General features: G+C 37.5%; 4 protein-coding genes across 5 annotated transcripts; 3 read left to right on the top strand and 1 right to left on the bottom strand.

The window, feature by feature from the left end:
* Positions 1-651: 651 nt before the first annotated feature.
* LOC119990463 (phosphatidylinositol 4-phosphate 5-kinase 9-like) lies at positions 652-7,884 on the top strand. 2 transcript variants are annotated; one of them, XM_038836389.1, is made up of 9 exons: positions 652-888; positions 1,846-3,237; positions 3,822-3,989; positions 4,857-5,022; positions 5,397-5,507; positions 5,712-5,899; positions 6,161-6,318; positions 6,905-7,070; positions 7,402-7,884. In XM_038836389.1, the coding sequence occupies exons 2-9, from the start codon at positions 1,997-1,999 to the stop codon at positions 7,667-7,669; spliced, it is 2,466 nt and encodes an 821-aa protein (XP_038692317.1). In that variant the 5' UTR covers positions 652-888; positions 1,846-1,996; the 3' UTR covers positions 7,670-7,884. The 2 variants fall into 2 exon arrangements, with proteins under 2 accessions (XP_038692317.1, XP_038692326.1); XM_038836398.1 differs by lacking the exon at positions 652-888 and adding an exon at positions 917-1,195.
* Positions 7,885-8,243: 359 nt separating this feature from the next.
* Positions 8,244-10,992, bottom strand: LOC119990474 (splicing factor 3A subunit 2). Its single transcript, XM_038836409.1, has 7 exons — positions 10,787-10,992; positions 10,538-10,707; positions 9,662-9,738; positions 9,483-9,548; positions 9,259-9,333; positions 9,091-9,165; positions 8,244-8,863 (listed from the first exon to the last, which is right to left on the bottom strand). Exons 1-7 carry the CDS (start codon positions 10,936-10,938, stop codon positions 8,483-8,485), a joined length of 996 nt encoding a protein of 331 aa, XP_038692337.1. The 5' UTR covers positions 10,939-10,992; the 3' UTR covers positions 8,244-8,482.
* Positions 10,993-11,956: 964 nt separating this feature from the next.
* On the top strand, positions 11,957-16,277 carry LOC119987460 (ras-related protein RABC2a). Its single transcript, XM_038832387.1, has 6 exons — positions 11,957-12,465; positions 13,037-13,105; positions 13,811-13,876; positions 14,713-14,834; positions 15,331-15,459; positions 15,778-16,277. Exons 1-6 carry the CDS (start codon positions 12,327-12,329, stop codon positions 15,895-15,897), a joined length of 645 nt encoding a protein of 214 aa, XP_038688315.1. The 5' UTR covers positions 11,957-12,326; the 3' UTR covers positions 15,898-16,277.
* Positions 16,278-17,883: 1,606 nt separating this feature from the next.
* Positions 17,884-21,203, top strand: LOC119984438 (ras-related protein RABC2a-like). Its single transcript, XM_038828381.1, has 6 exons — positions 17,884-18,113; positions 19,039-19,107; positions 19,770-19,835; positions 20,099-20,220; positions 20,397-20,525; positions 20,857-21,203. Exons 1-6 carry the CDS (start codon positions 17,975-17,977, stop codon positions 20,995-20,997), a joined length of 666 nt encoding a protein of 221 aa, XP_038684309.1. The 5' UTR covers positions 17,884-17,974; the 3' UTR covers positions 20,998-21,203.
* Positions 21,204-21,205: the final 2 nt, after the last annotated feature.

The raw sequence follows: 21,205 nt of genomic DNA, 5'->3' as shown, positions 1-21,205 counted from the left end.
ATATGTTAGTTACCGAGACCATACAAAAAATACAACATATGTATATGTATATATAAAAAATTAAAAACACACGGTCATCATCGTGCGTCAGCACGAGGAATAGTAGACTAATAGGTATGGAGACTCCATTTTAAATAGCGAAAGTATTACATGTTCATAATTTATGTATCAATAATGTCTTCATAATTAGGTGGCATGAAAAAAATGTTGGGACCATAACTTGATGACATAAGAAAAAGTGTAGGGACCATTTAAAGTTAACATGTCATCTAAATTATGAATACATATCATTTTGATTTAAACGGTGGAGCCCAAGTTTGCACTCCAAGACCCAAAAGCCACCCTCCTTAGTTGAAACGCCCCAAGGCTCCAAAACGGTGCGTTGCTTACGTGGGAAACAGAGCACCCCGCAAGCGACGTCTTATCGCTTTCTTCTTAATTAATTTCAAATTGACTTTATTTTAATTGCCATAACAAGCAAGTGACAATTGTTTAATCTCTCTAAGCTCTTACCCAAACGACACCCTAATGACCAATTTTAGTCCTAATTACCGTTAAACTGTCCGGTCTTAAATTCAAAGCCAGCCAAGGAAAGGCAAAATAGTCTTTGTAAAGAGACGATATTAAATAAACGATGGGATTAATAGCATCGTGTGTTTGGTGAAGCTGAAGGTAGCGTAGCTTTAAGGCTCGAGCGTGGGATTCGATACATATCGGTCACCATTGAAAAGATTAATTGAAAACCAGAGAAAGTCGAGAGACTTTATAGACTCGCTCTTTACCACCAGTCTGACTTTGTACAGTCCAAGAATTCCAGTTTGTCAATACCACAACCTAACCGTACCAGCTCCGGTTTCCGAAATTCTTGCTTCTCTTTCTCCTCTCAAGGTACTCTTCTTCTTCTCTGTTCCGTTACCCCGCATCCGCGTATGTATGTATGTGTTTGCGTGTATTTTTTCGTAGCTGTTTAGAGGTGAATTGCGTTGAAGATTGCGGAGGAAGTAAGCGAAAAGAAGGAATTGCATTAGATGCTTTAGTGATGCGGGATTTGAAGATCCGAATGCGTATCTGTGTAAAGAGATTCCTATATTTTGCTCTCAATACTGAAACGGAATTTGTTCTTGCTTTGTCGTCAATTGTTGTACGGGCAGTAGGCAGGGGCTGCATATTGTGTATTTTTGCGATGGTTTGGAGGGTATGGTTGACTGGATTTTGCAATTTGTAGTGATCTCAATCCAACTATCGCATTTGTTTTTCGTTGTTAACGAACTATTGCAACCTAAGATGATGGACATAATGCCAAAAACTATAAAGCCTGCATTAAAGCTTTTGCCTGATCAATTGGCATAAAAAGTGATAAAGAGGTTTCTTTGCATCATGTTTGTTAAGGAATATAATGTCCAAATATGCCTTTTTATTTTCCTTTGGCAATAGCATATGCTTCCCCTTTAGTAACCTTACAGATAGTTGGCTTTTCACGAGTTATTGCTGTCCTAATATTCTTCAGCTTTTCTTTTATTGCTGTGAAAACTTTTTTGAGATTGGAGTGAAATTTTGTTCTTGCTTAGCTTGTTTTGTATTGATTGTAATTGGTAAATAATGTATGAAGTGTGCTTCATTGTGTTTTTGCTGCACGCCTCTGTCTATATATGCAGTTATCTAGTCTATTTCTTTCGTTTTCTATCATGTTTCTTCTGTCCATATGCAAATTCTTGACTGAGAAAGTGGATGGTTTTGGTGTAAGGCTTTGTAGTTAATGCAAATGATGCTTTAGAATGTGACCATTTTTACCCAAAATTCATGTTTTCCGCTATTCCTAACTAATTTTTGTTATTATTTGCATAGATCAAAGGAGAAGGCTTTCACGTCCTTAGCGACATAAGCATTTTAATAGTAAGAATTTTCAAGTCATCCCATTTTGTTTTCTAACGCATGAGAACTTAAAAGGTTTCAGTCATAAATCTTACAAGCAACTGTAACCTTTTGGGCATTATGCATGTCTGGTCCCGTGGTCACTGCCAATGATGTGGAACAAGAACTTTTATTCACAGAAAGAACAAAGTCCCTTGGTGCCATCTCTTTTAGAGACCACAATTCTCTATTAATCAATGGTGAATCTATCCACGATTCTTCTGAAACTGCTGACTTCAGGGTGGGGGAGCTTTTACTTCCTAATGGGGAATCATATTCTGGGTCATTGCTTGCCAACATGCCTGAGGGTTCAGGGAAGTATGTGTGGTCAGATGGTTGCATATATGAGGGGGAGTGGAGACGGGGGATGAGGCATGGGAATGGAAAACTTCGATGGTTTTCTGGATCTTTTTATGAGGGTGAATTTTCAGGTGGTTATATGCATGGTACTGGGACATATATTGGATCCAATCAGTTGACCTATAAAGGAAGATGGAAGTTGAATCTCAAACATGGATTGGGTACTCAAGTATATTCTAATGGAGATATCTTTGAGGGCTCTTGGATGCAGGGAACATCAGAAGGGCCAGGTAAGTATACTTGGGCGAATGGGAATGTATATTTGGGAAACATGAGAGGAGGGAAAATGTCGGGGAAGGGGGCTCTTACTTGGACAAATGGGGACTTATTTGAAGGGAACTGGTTAAATGGCATGATGCATGGATTTGGAGTATACACATGGAGCGATGGCGGTTGCTATGTTGGGACTTGGACACGAGGTCTGAAAGATGGAAAGGGATCATTCTACCCAAGAGACAGCCGGTTTCCAGCTGTACAAGAAGTTTACCTCAATGCATTGAGAAAAAGAGGGCTACTTCCAGATTTGAGAAAGCAGAATCAGGCACATATCCATCATGCTTCTTCGGTGGATATGGGAAATGTCAAGGTTGGGAACCAGGGATCTCGTCATAATTCATCTGATAAGCTATCCAAAGGAAACTTGTTAACCTTGGAGCAGTCTCGCAACCAAAATGTGTCCCTAGAAAGGCGCTGGAGTCTTGAGGTAGCTATTGAAAAAGTAATAGGAAATGACTCATCATTAGGTTTATCTGAGTCTGAAACAAACACTCCGCCAATACTGGAACGAGAATATATGCAAGGTGTTTTGATTAGTGAACTTGTACTAGATAATAAATTCTCCTCATCTTCAAGAAGAGCGAGACGCCGACAAAAGAGACTTGTAAAAGAGGTTAAGAGACCTGGTGAAGCAATCATTAAGGGGCATAGGAGTTATGATCTCATGCTCAGTTTGCAGCTCGGAATTAGGTATACTCACATTTTCAATTAGTATTATACTCTGTCATTTGGACTGCAAAAGGTTACACTCTTCATGACTTTTTCTGTTTCTTTTTCTTTTTCTTCTTTTTGATTTTCCATTTTTTCTTTTTTGTAAGTTTTGCTTTTCGATGTTCTTCATTCTAGAGTTTGTCCATTTGTTTTGAAATCACTTAAGGATGATGAAGTGCAGCATTTTTTAGCTTTCAAACGTAAAATTCATTTAGCTAGGAGTCTGGGTTGATACTTCAAATTCTTTGTTGCAATTTAAGGTCAATGGCAAAGAAAAATAAAATAAAAATGAAGAAACCATGTGACCACAATCCGTGAACATGTTTTACATTGCTTTCTTCTTTGGTGAAATGACATCTATTGTTCATGTCTCATGTCTGCGTCTGAAATGACATATCATGTAAATGTGTTGTTTGTTGATTTGATTAGTATGGCATCCTTTGTCTATGCATGAAAGGAGATGATCTGCTCACTGTAGCAGAATACATCATCATACTGATTGTCACCCTGTTTTCCTTTCTGTTTTGTCGGCAATTGTTGGACATGCATTATAATTGTTTCAGATATACAGTGGGGAAAATTACGCCTGTGCAGAAACGAGAAGTTCGACAATCAGACTTTGGTCCTCGTGCAAGCTTTTGGATGAATTTTCCAAAAGAAGGATCTCAATTGACACCACCTCATCAATCGGAGGATTTTAAGTGGAAAGATTATTGCCCAATGGTCTTCAGGTTTGGTTGGCTTTCACTTGGTCATAATTTTTGAGATTTTTTGCTGAGCGCTACTAATAAGATGCTCTAACAATGCATTGCCATAACTTCAAGTTACCCTCTGTGTAGACATGGCAATTAATTTCTCAGAGAATTTAAGTTCTTTATCTTTTTTTTCTAGAAAGCTATTTTTTCTATTTAAAAAAAAAAACAACAACTTCATAGGCGAACATATGGCCTAGTGGTAGAGTTGCAGGGGTGCAACCTAGAGGTTGCACAGGTTCAATACCTGAAAACAACTTCTCTACATATTATGTGAGGGTAAGGTCTGTGTACATCTTGCATGTCCCTAGCCCCGCCCACTGCGGGAGCCTTGTGTACGTGTGTTTTTTACATTTTACCTAGAAATCTATTTTTTATACATTTTTAAGACCTATATTTCCTAATCATTTATAAACCGGAAAAACAACCACACTTAACACATCCTAAGGGCAATGCAGTATTTTTGAGTTAATTTCTACTAAATTATTGGTTCTTTTTCATTTTTCGAAAGATAAATAATGTTGATACTTGAATAAGTATAGCAGCCAAAAATTGGTATGTATGTTATCATACCTCCTTGGGGCTTCAATAAAAATTCAATCCAAAAGTTGTTGTATAAGGTGAAGAAAAATTGCGAGATATTGTTTCAATACCTTTTACAAACTATAATTTTTGAATCATAATCATAATCATGAATCTTAGCTCTTTGTCAAAACAGAAAAAATTGGTTGAAATTAATCCCTTCCTTGAGTTCAAAGTTCTGATTTATAATCTGCATATGCATTTGGAGGCTGCTACCATTTACTTAACCTTTTGGTGTATGTGCCTTCTTAATAATCATTAAAGGAATTTGAGGGAGATGTTCAAGATTGATGCTGCAGACTACATGATGTCCATTTGTGGAAATGATGCTCTCAGGGAACTTTCTTCTCCTGGGAAAAGTGGTAGTGTCTTTTTCCTGTCTCAAGATGATCGTTTCATGATTAAGACACTCCGAAAATCTGAAGTAAAGGTTCGTCATCTCCTTGTGCACCTTAGAGTTTCTGAGTGTTTGACATGCAACCTCTTTTTACACCAATGCCTTTTGTTTTCTTCTTTGAAATCTAATAAACCATCTGAATTTTGCAATGAATAATTGCTCCCCCAACCCTGTCCCTAAAGCTGCATGACATTATTCAATTTTCTTCAAGTTTCTTAATTCCCTGTTGATTAATTGGCTTGGTGTACGACTAATACTGTATGGGTATCTATGTGTACACAATATACAAATTAATCCTGATTCAAATTAAAGGATTTCTAATGTTCGACTCTTTTTTTTTAATCTCTTTTTCTGTTTACAAGGATTGTTTTAAAATAAGTTCTCCTGAACCAAGTTCTTATCTGCAGATTCTTCTGGAAATGCTTCCGGACTATCATCATCATGTGAGGACATATGAGAACACGCTGATCACAAAATTCTTCGGTCTTCACAGGATCAAACCTTCAAGTGGTCAAAAGGTAATAAACACTGTGGATTGTAGCTTTCAGGTTTCAGTTGATATTTTTTGTGTATGAGGACATCATGATTCTCTTAATGCTCTATTTATTATGGCTTTCTTCACTGCCATCTTTAATGTGACTGTGAGAGCTACTGTGACGTTTCTGAAATGCTTTTACAATTCCGAAGAAGCTGATATTTGTAAACTAATGGCTTCATTGCAGTTTCGATTTGTAGTGATGGGAAATATGTTCTGCACAGAATTAAGGATACATCGAAGGTTTGATTTAAAGGGTTCATCCCTAGGGCGTTCTACGGACAAGATTGAAATTGATGAGAGCACTACACTTAAAGATTTGGATCTCAACTATTGCTTCTATTTGGAACCTTCCTGGCGGGATGCTTTGTTGAAGTAAGTGATACATCTGAAGCTTTGTATACTTCTGTTTCAGACTCTTAGAATTTATTGGACAAATGGTTTAATAATTTACTGTTGTGGACTTGCTGGTTGTAGATGGAGTTAATTTTTCAAGGACATATGCGACTAACTGTCCAATTATTGTAGCTGCTATTTTTTCATTACAAATCTTAGTTGTTCCTACACCTGCATTGGATAAATATTTGGTATGTATAACTTCACTCCATCATGCTTTTTCTCCTCCCTTGTATCCAGGCAGATCGAGATTGACAGTAAATTTTTGGAAGCACAGCACATTATGGATTACAGCCTTCTGCTAGGTGTACATTATCGAGCACCCCAACCCCTGCAGTCTCTCATGTCCTTCAATCGGAGTAGAGTTGGAGATGGACTGGGAGTTTTAGCTGAGGAAGGTGGTGCTTCTCATATCTTATTCACTTAGCAGCTGGTGTGGGCTTGCTTTATGATATTTTTTCAAATATCTTTTTCTTTTTCCTTTTCCCCCTCCTTAATGACTTAAGGCTTACTTAGATGATGAGGAGATGTAGAAAAGAATGACATAAGAAAGAAAGTAAACTAAAAATATTAACATGATTGTACAATACAAAGAAAGGGAGGAGGTAATGTACTTACTTAGGTCTCTCTTCATGCATTTAATAGTTCCTAAAGTTAACAGGTTGAGACTTCACAGCTCTGATTATACAGCCAGGCTGGATTCACTGATAAGTTCTTAAAGGATTCATTTGAAAAACTGGCGTGGTTCAAATGAGTTTTGACATGAACACTGGAGATGACCTTTGTCCCCTTGTTTTATTTGTTCTTATTTAAACTGTATTCCTTGAGGGGAGTGAGTTATTTGATTTTTCTTTCTAAAACAACGCAAAATGTTTGATACTGATCTTGCTGGAATGTTCTCACCTCCCTAAAATTTGCATAACTGAATAGTGATTTAGGTGGTTGGCTGACTTCTGGAATATGTTGGTGATGTTTGAATTACAGATACAATAGAGGATGAAATCTTTAACTACCCTCAAGGCCTTGTCTTGGTCCCTCGTGGAACAGATGATGATAGTGTTGTTGTGGGCCCTCACATCAGGGGTAGCCGTTTGCGAGCGTCATCTGCTGGTGATGAGGAGGTGGATCTCCTTCTTCCTGGCACGGCAAGGTACATATACATTGTGTTAATAGTACATGAGAATTCCCTATCATACATCATAGTAACTGTAGTAAAATAATGCAAGCCTAGTGCCAAAGAGACCTTAGTGGCTTCACTGAAAGCCACCTTAGAAAAGCCGACTCCACACATACTGGAATTTCATATGTTAAACATATCAAGTAGGAAAACACAATTTTAGCGGATTTAGGGTAGGCATCTGATTATAAACCATATGAAGACACAGCTAATGGTAGTGATATTGCATATTTTGGAGTTCTCTATATATACTACTTCAGGCACTTTTAAGCCCCTTTTTTGGTCGGTATGCGATTGCAAGCAGATTTCAAATCCAGCTTGGTGTGAACATGCCAGCAAGAGCAGAGCAGATCCCAGGAAAGCAGGAGGAGACATTTCATGAAGTATATGACGTTGTTTTATACCTGGGTATCATTGATATATTGCAAGAGTATAACGTGAGTAAGAAGATTGAGCATGCATACAAGTCTATGCAGTTTGATTCCCTGTCCATCTCGGCTGTGGATCCTACATTTTACTCCCAACGGTTCCTGGAATTCATTCAGAAGGTCTTCCCTCCAAATGGTGTTTGAACTTAAATAAGTCGTCATGTAACTGCATCTGGTGAGATTTCCCTTTTGACACGAACATGTGATTGCGTATACTTTCAGTTCATATGGTGGTGTAAAGTATTGAAAAAGGAAATTGCTTCAAGGCGTGTTGTGATGCCATTTTTCTTGAGGCTTTATTCGCCATTATCAACTTGTACTAGGTTTGCCAACGGGTTTCACGAATCAACATCAGCTTATAGGATACAATGAGCAATCATCAAGTAGTAGGAGAATCAAAATTTGTCGCAAATCATGGCAAAGACAAATCATTTGTGTGTTTCGATGACTTTTTGTCTCTTTCCATTCCTCTTCACAACTAGACACTCGTATAGAAAATATTGGTGCATGTTTATCGAAACACTGAGAAAAGGGAATACGACCTGTTGGATCAAAATTCAACAGATCCCCAACTCCACTCCACCTAAAGTTCAGCTGTTGCTGTTCTGAGAACAAAACTTTCCTCCCGTCAACAGATAAGTACGACTTCAGGTTTTCTTTTTCCTACTGTCTACTCTAGATTAACAATGCAGCACAACATTCATGGAGATGGGGAAAAAAAGAAAAGAAGAAGAGGCATACTAGCCACTTCAGGATCTCAACACACTTATTTGCGAAAATAACATCATAATGCAGAAGGAAGCAAACAAACGGTACATATTAATTTGCTAACATATCAGATCACGAATATACTGAATTCATTGGACAGTTCGTTGATTAGAGAAAACGCACCAATAGTTCAACTTGGCTCCATATCCATATAAAGATGTGCTTCCCTAAGTAATGCCAGGGACCCTATTATCCCATGTTGGGAGGAGGTGGGGGAGGACGAATGCCTTGGCCCTGCATCTGTTGGCCCGGAAAACCCTGCGTTGGCGGCATCGGTGGAGGCATCCCCCCAGCTGTGAAATTAGCCATTGTTCCACTACCACCAGGAGGTGGGGCTCCACCAGGAGGCATAGGTCTAGGGCCATTACCCATGGGAGGAGGCGGCGGAGGTAAAGATCCAGGCATTGGTGGTGGAGGGGCTCTAGGAGCTCCCGGTGGTAATCCTTGTGGTGGAGGCGGTGGTGGTGGAGCTTGCGGCGGTGGGCCACCTGAAGGTTCCATGCCATTAGCTGCAGGGGCTGATGGAGGTCTGTTGGTCTCTGGGGGCTTGGTTTTGAAATATAACTGCAACTGTATATAAACAACACATATACGAATCAGTCATTCAACAAACATAGTCAAATCTATAATTGTTGTAATTAATAACAAAACTATAACGGGTATTAAAGGAACTGATGCAATGCAGAAAAAACGTCGCATCATCCAAGTATAATTATCCAACATAAGTCAGGAACAACCCGGACAAAAGTCAAATGATGAAGAAAAAGCTTTTACAATAAGTGTTGCATCAAACTTACTGTGAACATTTTTGAGTCTGAATCCCAATGAGAGAAAAACTTGGGAGTGGATTTGTCAATCTCTGTGCTAGGGACCTGAGAGATACACATGATATGAGACTTTCAGAAACACAAGGTAAGATGTCAGATGTCTACCTAAAGTTTTAAGAATATGGTTTAAATCAATACCTTGAAGGCAATGATCTCATATGGTTCAGCTGCAAACAGTAGATACTGGTATCTCTTATCAAAGGGTTGAACTCTCTAAAAAGGAAAAAGAAAAAACAAAGATCAGGGCATGGTATGATGAACAATAGCAAAGCTCAACTGAGGCAGAAATCATTCCAAGCACAGAATGTTATGCAATAAGTAAAGATATAATCGCGCTAATCACTACAAGTATGATAATGTACCTGCTCATATGATGACATAAATCGATGCCTTGGTTTTGCATTGTCCTCGATCTCTGGATATTCAATCTGCATGACATACCAAAAATCACCAAATGTCTAATGCTCAAAGTATTAAAAAAAAAGGTGCTGCATTTCCCAATTCAAGTACAATTTTTGAAAAGAAAAAAAATAATGTATACCTGAAAAAGAAGAGACCTCTGCTTGGTATCCGGATCAAATTGCTTCGTCACCCGGTATCCAGGTCTACCAATTTTAACTGCAACCAGGCATGTAAACTGTAAGCCTCAACAGTATTGCAATTAAAGAAAACTAGATTCCTGATATCCTCAATGGTACTGAAATTAAAAGAAAAGGATGCATCAATTGTGAGAATAGTTGAAACAATGCACACACAAAGAGCAAAGGGAGAAAAGAAAATAAAGACCTCTCTATTCAGCAATGGTTTTCAAGAGATGCTTGAACCACAAAAGAATCCAACTTACAAATTCACGTCCACAATATTTCGCAAGGAAAACCATCATAGCATTATTTGTAACTTAATAATCAAAAATTGCTTGGACACAAATAGGTTTGAAAGTAAGAATCAAATTGCTCAGTCCATCAGCATCATATCTTATGACGATGATATAGCCCCATAATTTTGAAGGGTATATACTATAAAACCCCCACAAAGATCGTGATCCAAGCTTGTCAATTTAAATAATTCTGTTATTTTCAAATACCATAATCAAAATTTTCATTGGACCATACTCTCCAGGAACTCATCCCCTTGCATCCCCTATTTCAAAATCCCCATTGCAGCGACCCACACATAGAATTGCCCTCTCCAGTTATTTTAAGAGAGACAAGCTATGGCACGCCAAACCGTATCATAGAACACACCATTTTGAGCAAATTATTACCAATTTCAAACAAATCATCTTCCTTCGTTGACAGCATGTCAAGCACTAATTTTGGTTGATTAATTTTCATGCATACCGATATTTATTTTACATGTTAAAAAATCCACGAGCTAAGGTGATAAGAGAGAGCGAGGACAAGAAAAAAGAACTTGCCACTCTTGCGTATGGAGACTTTTCGCTTGTGGGGCTGAGGCTGAGCAGGGGCATCCTTGGCCTCGCGGGCAGCTCTCTTGGCCAAATTGGTCTGGTGCCGCTTCCCCTGAGTGTGCGCCAAGTAGTTCCCTTCATTGTTGTGTAACGTCAAGCACAGCTTACACTCATAGCTGCAAAACCCCAACACCAGTTACATCGATACAACCACAAATAAAACCCTAAATTTAAATTCACGCCACAAAACGGTACCTGCCGAGATGATTCCGCATGAAATAGGGATCCTTGGCGATGTCGATAGTCTCGAGGGCGAGCCTCCTGAGACGCTCCCGGCGGTCGATGGCCTCGTTCTGGGCGGAGGCAGCACCTCCACTGCCCGGCTTCGAACCCCATTCTCTGTCCATCTTCAATTCCCTTCGATTTGCTACTTTCTCCGCTGTTCGCTAAACTGATCTAGAACTAGAACTAAATGGTCGATTTCAAGGACCCGATTTCGGCGGTCCACTATACCGGGCTTTAGATGATGTGGGCCTGATTTGTTCTCTGATTAAGGCCCATTCTTATTTGTTCGTGGATTAAGGCCCATTGGACTGATGGCCATCACGTACCTAGCAGTCCATAAAGAAAGCCCAAATGGTATCTTCTGCATTTGTCCAAACGTGGACGCATTAATTAACATCACAGCAAAACGTGGGGATGGCTTGTTTTAGACAACAACAGGTGAGGTGAGGTGAGGAGAGGAGATGCTTTTCTTGGATAAGCGACCCAACAAACTCAACAAACGAGGGTGAGGCTACCAAATTAAAGTCTTAATCTTCACATAACCTTTTTGTACTCTTTGCTCTTATTCCCTCTCCATAATGATAATAGGGTTTCAAAAATATATAACAAAATTGGATTTATCTATTTTAGTGTATAAGAGTAGTTAACCAAGAAAAGTTACACTCCATAATATGTAGTGTTATGGATTTCAATGTTTTTTTCCCAGCCTAGTTATTTCAAATACTGGAATATGGACGCACAAGGTTTCATATAGATCATGCGAGGTTCATGAATTGACGTGGATAATATGCATTATCTGAGCATTTGAAATACCTATGACAAAAAAAATACTGGGATTGTGCATTTTCGCTCCATAATACAATACTCCTAGTTGTGTTATCAATTGACCTGTTAGTGTCATTATTATGTCTTTGTGGTATTCCTGTTGTATAAATTACAAAAAGACAAGCTGTACCCACTTCAAATACAGTAATTAAAGGTGTAGACCAAGCACCCCACAGCATGATTAGCATGCACTAATTGCTTTTTTACAGATAAACTTTCTTTTAAAAAGAAAAAAATTGTTTCTTTTCTTTCTGGAAATAAACCTGTAGACAGGGAACATAGTGGGTATGTGAGACCTTTGACAGTAACACAAAAATCGCACTGAAAATGCCACTTCACCGATGACAGTTGGGGGTTCTTTTGTGGGGTTTGGATGAAACGACACCGCATTGCGGAGGGAATGGCGACTTCGTCGTATATCAGAGGAAAAGAATAACGTTAGTGTCGTCAGGAGGTTCCAGTTAGCCGTTTTACCTTTTAATTTGCTCTCTCTCTAAAGCATGTAGATGCCACCACCACTTTCTCTCTCTCATATTCGTTTTCCTTTTCACAGTATTTTTAGAGAGAGAAAGAACAAATACCCTTGTAGCCTGGATCATCATTAGAGAGGAACGGAGAGAGATTTGAAAACACAAATTTGAAGTTTTTGAATTCTTAATACAGAAACCAATACAGGGAAGAAATAATGGGGTCTTCTTCCGGGCAAAGCAGTAGCTACGATCTCTCCTTCAAGATCTTGTTGATTGGGGATTCTGGTGTGGGCAAAAGTAGTCTTCTAGTCAGCTTCATTTCCAGCTCTGTTGAAGATCTCGCACCCACCATTGGTATTCTACTCCTATTTATTCCTCAATATGAATTCCAGCTTTTCTTTTTGGGATTATATCAGCTAATGGTTGCTAAGACGAAAAACCCATAAATGTTACCTGAGAAAAGAATATTGCTTGAGCTCTATTGAATTTCATTGTGACTTGGATGATGAGATATTTAGGATTTGATTGTTTTTGGCATCTTAATTGATGTAAGTCTCATGCTTTTGGATCTTTGATTAGGTTCTGTAAATGCAACAGTGCAGCAAGCTTGGTGTATTTGTTAATCAATTATGTGATTCTTCCTCATTGATTGCTCAAAAGCACAACTCTTACTTGATTCATAGATATGAGATATTGGATATTGGACATTCTTTTGTGAGTTTTAAGCAACAAATGAATTCTTCGATGCTTTCACTACCTGATTGCATTGTTGCCTAATATGTGATTTCTTATGTAAATAGTCTTTGTGATGTTTACATTGGAGCTGGATGCACTGATGCTATATTAGCTTTGCATTCCATGAACCAACTTTTCTGAACCGACCATCCCTTGAGTTTTTCATCCTTTTTATTCACAACAATGTCAGGTGTGGATTTCAAAATTAAGTTGCTGACAGTCGGTGGGAAGAAACTGAAGTTGACAATATGGGATACAGGTTTGTGATGACTAATTCATACTCTATTCATGCCAACCACGTTGACATGTTTTATGAAATGTGAATAGTCAATGATATTATTCAATAAGAATTTCTGCTTTATGTTTATGTAGTACTCATTTGTTGACATAGCTATTCCCAATCTGGAGGGTTGTGGTATGTTTAGATTTGACATAAAGCTTTGTAAATATCTTATTCCCGACTCCTGATTATTATTTTTTCTTTCTCATCATGGATTCATGTACCCAACCCGCAACTATTTGGAATCACACTCCATCACTGATGAAGTAGTTTATATATTTAATCTGAAGTAAGACGCCATAATGTACGAGGAAGCTTGGTTTATTACAATTCAGTAACATTTGCTAAAAGCTGAAAATAAGTCTATTCAGACACAATGGTTCAGAAGTGACTTATTGAATGCATAAGATTTTAAGATTTATGATCTTCTAATTTGTTACATAAACAATTCTCTTATACTTTGTTATATAATTCGTCATTCTAATTTGAATTCAAAAGCAAAACCATTTGAATTCTATAGAAAACTTGCTTGAATAAATTAACTTATTGCCGTGATTGGAAAATATGGGTTGTTTTTTTTATAGTACTGGCTAGTTTTTCAAGTGCATGATGTCTTTCACTGAGACATCAAGCAAGGTAAATAGGTAATCATATCTAATTTGCTAAAGCATAATGTTCTTGCAGCCGGACAGGAGCGGTTCAGAACATTGACAAGCTCTTATTACAGAGGTGCCCAAGGAATCATTCTTGGTATGCTACTAGCAGTTAAAATTCATGTCTCTTATATCATTTTCCAAGAACACATATGAGAAACTCTACTTCCTTGATTTGGCTCGTCTGATGTTTGCTAGTATGGATGGTCTATATTTGCTGCTATTTCGTCTTAACAACATATGCTGGTTCTCATGTTAGCTTGATAGCTGTACAAAAACATATTAAATGATTGGCCTCAAAATCTTCTGGTATATTACTGCAAATTGTGTGAATTATGAATTCAGCTATTTCCTCCAAATGAGCAGGATAGTTGGGATTTGGGGGGTTATTGAGGGACTTTAATATAAATGGAAGGGGAAGAAAACTTGTCCAATGGATAATACTGTCATGGATTAATATGAAGCTTGCTCATTTCTACTAGCGTTCCCTTTTTTAGGAGATATTACCATTCATAAATCATGGCAACGGATCTGCTTTATCAGATGGAGGCCATTTCTCAACAAATTTTTTTGTTTCTCCTATGACTGTAACATAGTATAAATTTTGTTCATTTGTCAATGATTATGATTTGGTCATTAAGAACAAAAGTTGGTTCTAACACGTGTCCCTGAATCATTGAGATACGGAAACTTTTATAGATGCAAATCCATGGCTCAATCATCTGACTTGACAGTCTTAACACGTTTTTATGGAGTTGTTGATTAGTGCAAAGTTTCAGTAGCTTCAAACAGTCATCACCATCAAATACCATTCATTGCAACTCCTGTAGATTTCTTCCCATTGTTATTGATTGTTCTTCGTTCCATTTTTCCTTGTTATTACTACAGTTTTGACTTACTCAAATTGTAACATATCTCCCTGCTGCATAATAGTTTATGACGTGACGCGAAGAGAAACCTTTACAAACTTGTCGGATGTGTGGGCTAAAGAAGTTGACCTCTACTCTACCAATCAGGACTGTGTCAAGATGCTTGTTGGAAATAAAGTTGATAAAGTAAGATATATACCATTTTACTCCTGGGGATCATTGGTTGATTCGGTTATAACTTCAGTAATATGCCTGACTGTTGCATTCTTTGTTAAGTCTAAGTGCTACTTCTAACAAATTTTAACTCATTTTCATTTCACTGCCTCTCAAATGTAGACTATCAGTGCATTGGATAAGCTTTTATTGAATCATTTTAACTGTCGGGAAACATTTTTCCTTCTTTATTGACGTGGATGCATGTTGATCCCTTAGATGCTAAATCTAACATCTAATGAGAAAAGTCAACTGTTCGTCGCATTTCTTCAGCATGAAGCTATTCAGTAATGAACATATTTCTTTATTGTGTGTTCATCTATAACTTTACTTGAAAATGCACGTCTGGCTGTTCAGTGTTCAATTACAGCTCTTACTTGAAGGAAATAAAATCCCAATGTGTTGTGTTCTTCTTTAAACCCTGCTTATTCTCATTCTGCAATTATATTCAACAAGTTGATCATTCTAGGACTCTGAGAAGGCTGTAAGTAGAGAAGAGGGAATGGCTTTGGCAAAAGAGCTTGGATGTTTATTTCTTGAATGCAGTGCAAAAACTAGAGAAAATGTGGAGCAATGCTTTGAAGAGCTTGCCCGGAAGGTACAGTTTAAGAAAGCATTTACATTTTCATAATTGTCAGTTGAAAATGTACAACTTTGATGGTAGACTCAGATGTTAAGCAAGTTCAATAATTTCTGCATAATGGAATTATCTATGTCCTTATATTGATACGTTCTACGGCACTATACGTTAAGGTTTCAGGGTCCAAGAACCGTTTGAAACTCTCCTCGTTTTGATGAGTTACCATCAGAAAAAGGAAAGAAACGAACAAGAATACCCTATTACGCCAGCCAGTAATTTCAATTAACCCATAATGAAATGCACTTTTGAGTAGCTTACATCTATTGAACTTTGCAGATTATGGACGTTCCAAGTCTTCTGGAAGAAGGATCTACTTCCGGGAAAAGAAATATTTTAAAGCAGAAGCCAGAAAACCAGACACCTGCTGGTGTTGGCAGCGGCGGTTGTTGCTCTTGATATGATGCAACGTTGAGGAGGTGAAGATGAGCCGAAGTAACACTGCTGACGGTACATATACCATGTTCTCTTTGAGATATTATGAACAGATATATGTAATTGCTGATATATCTTCGCCACCTTTTACTCTTGTTATTGTGGTTTGCCCCTAGTAACTTGTACCATCACTCTGGAAATACCAGCTCCCCTCTTAGCTTGTGTAAATTGGTTTGCTTTTTCTGTCTTTTATTGTTTCACCTATATTGTTGAAGGGCTACCCCTACCCTACCTTTGATCGATGTAACTCATTCGAGATAATCAATATCTTGGATTTTAGTGTGGCAGTGCAGTAAACACTGATTTCAGGCATTCAAATTTTATGTTATGATCATATACTCATAGTTGAATGCCTCAATTTCCAATCCCATGTAATCAGTAATCTAATGTAATGCAGGGGAATGTTCCAAGAGGAGAACCCGGCTTCACATTTCTATTGAGTAATAAAGCGTCGGTAGAGCTTATTTTGGAGCTTATATTTATGTGACAGGACCCAGCCTAAATCAGAACATACCAATGAAAAACAATCTAAATAAAATTGCCATAAGCATTAAGGATGGAGATAGCCATTCTTACATACGTGAACCATTTTGTCCTACGCATGTTTTGGGAGATGTTACAACTGGATATGTGAAAATCAAGGAACGGAATGTGCTAGCAAACTGTATCGACTCCGCAAATCGCAAGAGTGTAGCGACTAGCAATGAGAATGAATGACCATCCTGTTATATAATGAACCTCAAGAACAACATGCTGACTTTGCTGGAGCAGCAGCAGTGCCTTGGGCAAGATCTGGTTTAGTAAGCTTGATAGTTTGAGGCTGCATAACAATGACGTAGGCTGTCAAAGGCAGCAGAGCTTGTGGGATAGCATAAATCCTTGATTCCACCAAATCTGAAAATTAGTGTCAGGAGGTTCCAGTTCGCATTTTACCTTTATTTTGTTCTCTCTAAAGCATGTAGATGCCACCACCACTCTCACTCTCATTTTTGTTTCGAAAATGACATGTAATCGAACAATTTGGTAGTCCAAGGGAGCTCAACAGGTTCATTCAATTGATTTAATAAATGGAATAACTTTATTCCACTCTTTTATCCAGAATTTATTGTTCAAAATTTATTGTTTTAATATAGATTACATTGTTTTTTTAAAATACAGTCTAGAATTCATTGTTTTAGTTTTGAATCCATTATTTTAGAAATTTCATTGAAAAAAACAATGAAATTAAGATCCACCAGATAAAACTCATCGATAATGGATCTTGTTAGAAAGAGGTTTATGCGTTGATTCTGAATATGTAATTTTTTTTTAAAAAAAATTAACATGTATTTTGAGAGTTAAAACGTTTTAAATTTTCGTTTAAGAGATTTGGGCTACTATGCACTACTATATTCGTTTTCTTTTTCACTATACTTTCTAGATAGAGAACAAATACCCTTTTAGCCTATATGATCATATCATAAGAAAAGTAGAGAATAACGTTATTGTCAGGAGGTTCCAGTTAGCATTTTACCTTTAATTTGTTCTCTCCCTAAAGACTTGTTTGGATTGAAAAATGAGAAGTAGAATAAAGTTAATGGAGGGTGAGTTATGTGAGAGGAGTTTTGAGAGGGGGTATCATAACTCACTCTTATTTGGATAGAGGGTAGAGTTAACGAGGGGTAAGATATGTGAGTTAATGAGATAATTTAAGAAATGCTAAAAAAAAATTCTCTCACCTCACAAACTCTTCCCCCTCCAAACAAGGTTTACCCCTCCCTCCTACAATTCAAGCAAGGTTTATCCCTCCCTCCTTAACCCTCATTATTTAACTCTCCAAAATATCAATCCAAACAAGTCTTAAAACATGTAGATGCCACCACCACTTTCTCTCTCATATTCCTTTTCTTTTTCAGTGTACTTTCTAGAGAGAGAGAACAAATTCCCTTTTAGCCTATATCATCATTAGAGAGACACCATAGAGAAGAACAGAGAGAGATTAGAAAACATAAATTTGAAGTTTTTGAATTCTTAACACAGAAACCAATACAGGGGAGAAATAATGGGGTCTTCTTCTGGGCAAAGCAGTAGCTATGATTCCTCCTTCAAGATCTTGTTGATTGGGGATTCTGGTGTGGGCAAAAGTAGTCTTCTAGCCAGCTTCATTTCCACCTATGTTAAAGATCTCCCACCCACCATTGGTATTCTACTCCTATTTATTCCTCAATATGAATTTCAGCTTCTTTTTTTTTTTGAGATTATATCAGCTGATGGTAGCTAAGACGAAAAAACCTGTGATTGTTACCTGAGAAGAATATTGCTTGAGCTCTCTTGAATTTCATTGTGACTTGGATGATGAGATATTTAGGATTTTGATTGTTTTTGGCACCTTAATTGATGTAGTTTCATGCTTTTGGATCTTTGTTTAGGTTCTGTAAATGCAACAGTGCAAAAGCTTGGTGTATTTGTTAATAAGATAAGTATCACAGAAGCCCTAAACTTACCAAAAATATTCAATTCAGCCTTCGTGTTTTTTTTAATGCCATATCAGCCCCTAGACTCTAACAGACAATTCACTTTTGCCCTTCCATCATAGATTCTAAAATAATATTTCAAAAACTAACGAAAATGATTAAACTCATTAATTGTACATAAATTCAATTATGACAAGTGACATCTTTCATTGGACATTTTTCACGTGTCTGCCACGTGGAAATTGAAAAAAAAAATTACATGTCAGCAATTAATTGTCACGTTTGGATGGAATAGTGCTCCAAGGGCTTGTTTGGACCGTCTATTGAAGTCGAGGGACTAATTTGGCACGAAAAAAAACACGAGGGTTGAATTGATCCTTTTGGTAAGGTTAAGGGCTTAGTGATACTTATGTCTTTGTTAATCAATTATGTGATTCTTTCTCATTGATTGCTCAAAAGTACAACTATTGCTTGAGTCATAGATATGAGATATTGCCTAATATGTGATTTCTTACGTGATTAGTCTTTGTGATGTTTACATTGGAGCCGGATGCACTGATGTTATATTAGCTTTGCGTTCCATGAGCCAACTTTTCTGAACCGACCATCCCTCGAGAACTGTTTCATCCTCTTTTATTCACAACTATGTCAGGTATGGACATCAAAATTAAGTTGCTGACAGTCGGTGACAAGAAACTGAAGTTGACAATATGGGATACAGGTTTGTGATGACTAATTCATTCCAACCACATTGACATGTTTTATGAAATGTGAATAGTCAATGATATTATTCAATAAGAATTTCTGCTCCATGTTTATGTAGTATTCATTTTTTGACATAGCCGATATGTTTAGATTTGGCATAAAGCTTTGTAAATGTATGATATCCCATGACTCCTGATTATTAGTTTTTTTCTTTCTAATAATGGATTCATGTACCCAACTCGCAACTATTTGGAATCAGACTCCATCAATGATGAAGTAGTTTATATATTTAATCCGAAGTTCTGAGGCCATAATGTAAAAGGAGGAAGCTTGGTTTATTACAATTCAGTAACATTAGCTAAAAGCTGAAAATAAGTCATTATTCAGACACTATGGTTCGGAAGGTGACTTATTGGATGCATAAGATTTTAAGATTTTTGATCTTCTAATTTGTTACATAAACAATTCTCTCATATCATACATACATACGGTGTTATTTAATTCGCCATGCTAATTTGAATTCAATAGCAAAATCAGAAACTAACTGCTTGAATAAATTCACCTATATATTGCCGTGATTCAAAAATATGGGTTGTGTTTTCTGTAGTCCTGGCTAGTTTGTCAAGTGCATGTTCTCTTTTGTCTTTTACTGAGACATCAAGCATAATATTCTTGCAGCCGGACAGGAGCGGTACAGAACATTGACGAGCTCTTATTACAGAGATGCCCATGGAATCATTCTTGGTATGCTACTAGCAGTTAAAATTCATGCCTCTCTTATCATTTTCCGAGAACACATACGAGAAACTCTACTTCCTTGATTTGCCTTGTCTGCAATGTTTTCTAGTCGCAATTGGCAAATATAAATGGTCTCTATTTGCTGCTACTTCCTCTTAATAAGTAATAACATAGGCTGGTTCTCATGTCAGCTTGACTTAGTATTTTTCTTGTTATTATTACAGTTTTGGCTTGCTCAAATTGTAACTTCTTTCCCTGCTGCATAATAGTTTATGACGTGACGCGAAGAGAAACCTTTACAAACTTGTCGGACTTTTGGGCTAAAGAAGTTGACCTCTACTCTACCGATCAGAACTGTGTCAAGATGCTTGTTGGAAATAAAATTGATAAAGTAAGATATATACCATCTCCCTCATGGGGGTCATTGGTTGATTTCGGTCAAGTGTTCACCCTTAACTTTACTTGAAAATGCACGTCTGGCTGTTCACTTACAGCTCTTACTTGGAAGGAAATAAAAAATCCCAATGTGCTGTGTTCTTCTTTTAACCCTGCTTATTCTCATTCTAGGACTCTGAGAAGGCTGTAAGTAGAGAAGAGGGAATGGCTTTGGCAAAAGAGCTTGGATGTTTATTTCTTGAAAGCAGTGCAAAAACTAGAGAAAATGTGGAGCGATGCTTTCAAGAGGTTGCCCTGAAGGTACAGTTTAAGAAGGCATTTACATTTTTATAATTGTCAGTTAAATATCTACAACTTGGATGGTAGACTCTGTTCTTTAGCCAGTTCGATATTTTCTGCATAATGAAATTATCTATATCCTTATATTGATACATTCTATGACACTATACATCAAGGTTTCAGCTTCTAAGAAACTGTTTGAAACTCTCCTCGCATTGATGACTTACCATCAGAAAAAGAAAAAGAAGAAAAGAAACGAACAAGAATACCCTATTGCACCAGCAAGTAATTTCAGTTAATCTATAAATGAGATGCACTTTTGAGTAGCTTAAAAATCTATTTAACTTTGCAGATTCTGGAGAGTCATCCTAGTCTTCTGGAAGAAGGATCTAGTTCAGAGAAAGGAAATGATTCAGAGCAGGAGCCAGCATCTCAGCCACCTATCAACGTGACCATTGATATGAGAACAACCACTGGTGGCGGCTGTTGTTGATGCGAAAATGAGCCTGAAGTGGCACTGCTGAGTGCTGACAGTACACATACCATGTTCCCTTTGAGATATTATGAACAGATATATGTATATATCTTCACCACCTTTTACTCTTGTCATCGTGGTTTGCCCTAATAACTTGTACCATCACTCTGGAAATACCAGCACCCATCTTAGCTTGTGCAAATTGGTTTGCTTTCTGTCTTTTATT

This window comes from Tripterygium wilfordii, chromosome 3 (assembly GCF_013401445.1).
Source record: "Tripterygium wilfordii isolate XIE 37 chromosome 3, ASM1340144v1, whole genome shotgun sequence".
In the NCBI taxonomy this organism is placed as follows: Eukaryota; Viridiplantae; Streptophyta; class Magnoliopsida; order Celastrales; family Celastraceae; genus Tripterygium; species Tripterygium wilfordii.
This window is presented reverse-complemented; position numbering and strand designations above follow the sequence as displayed.

Coding starts and splice junctions, on each gene's coding strand:
- LOC119990463 (XM_038836389.1), top strand. CDS start 1,997: ATGTCTGGTCCCGTGGTCACTGCCAATGATGTGGAACAAGAACTTTTA. Junction 5,023..5,396: donor TCCGAAAATCTGAAGTAAAG/GTTCGTCATCTC, acceptor TCTTATCTGCAG/ATTCTTCTGGAAATGCTTCC. Junction 7,071..7,401: donor CTTCTTCCTGGCACGGCAAG/GTACATATACAT, acceptor GATTGCAAGCAG/ATTTCAAATCCAGCTTGGTG.
- LOC119990474 (XM_038836409.1), bottom strand. CDS start 10,938: ATGGACAGAGAATGGGGTTCGAAGCCGGGCAGTGGAGGTGCTGCCTCC. Junction 9,549..9,661: donor AGAGGTCTCTTCTTTTTCAG/GTATACATTATT, acceptor TATGTCATGCAG/ATTGAATATCCAGAGATCGA. Junction 9,334..9,482: donor TTATGTCATCATATGAGCAG/GTACATTATCAT, acceptor TTTCCTTTTTAG/AGAGTTCAACCCTTTGATAA.
- LOC119987460 (XM_038832387.1), top strand. CDS start 12,327: ATGGGGTCTTCTTCCGGGCAAAGCAGTAGCTACGATCTCTCCTTCAAG. Junction 13,877..14,712: donor TGCCCAAGGAATCATTCTTG/GTATGCTACTAG, acceptor GCTGCATAATAG/TTTATGACGTGACGCGAAGA. Junction 14,835..15,330: donor TTGGAAATAAAGTTGATAAA/GTAAGATATATA, acceptor TGATCATTCTAG/GACTCTGAGAAGGCTGTAAG.
- LOC119984438 (XM_038828381.1), top strand. CDS start 17,975: ATGGGGTCTTCTTCTGGGCAAAGCAGTAGCTATGATTCCTCCTTCAAG. Junction 20,221..20,396: donor TTGGAAATAAAATTGATAAA/GTAAGATATATA, acceptor TTCTCATTCTAG/GACTCTGAGAAGGCTGTAAG. Junction 20,526..20,856: donor TTCAAGAGGTTGCCCTGAAG/GTACAGTTTAAG, acceptor TTAACTTTGCAG/ATTCTGGAGAGTCATCCTAG.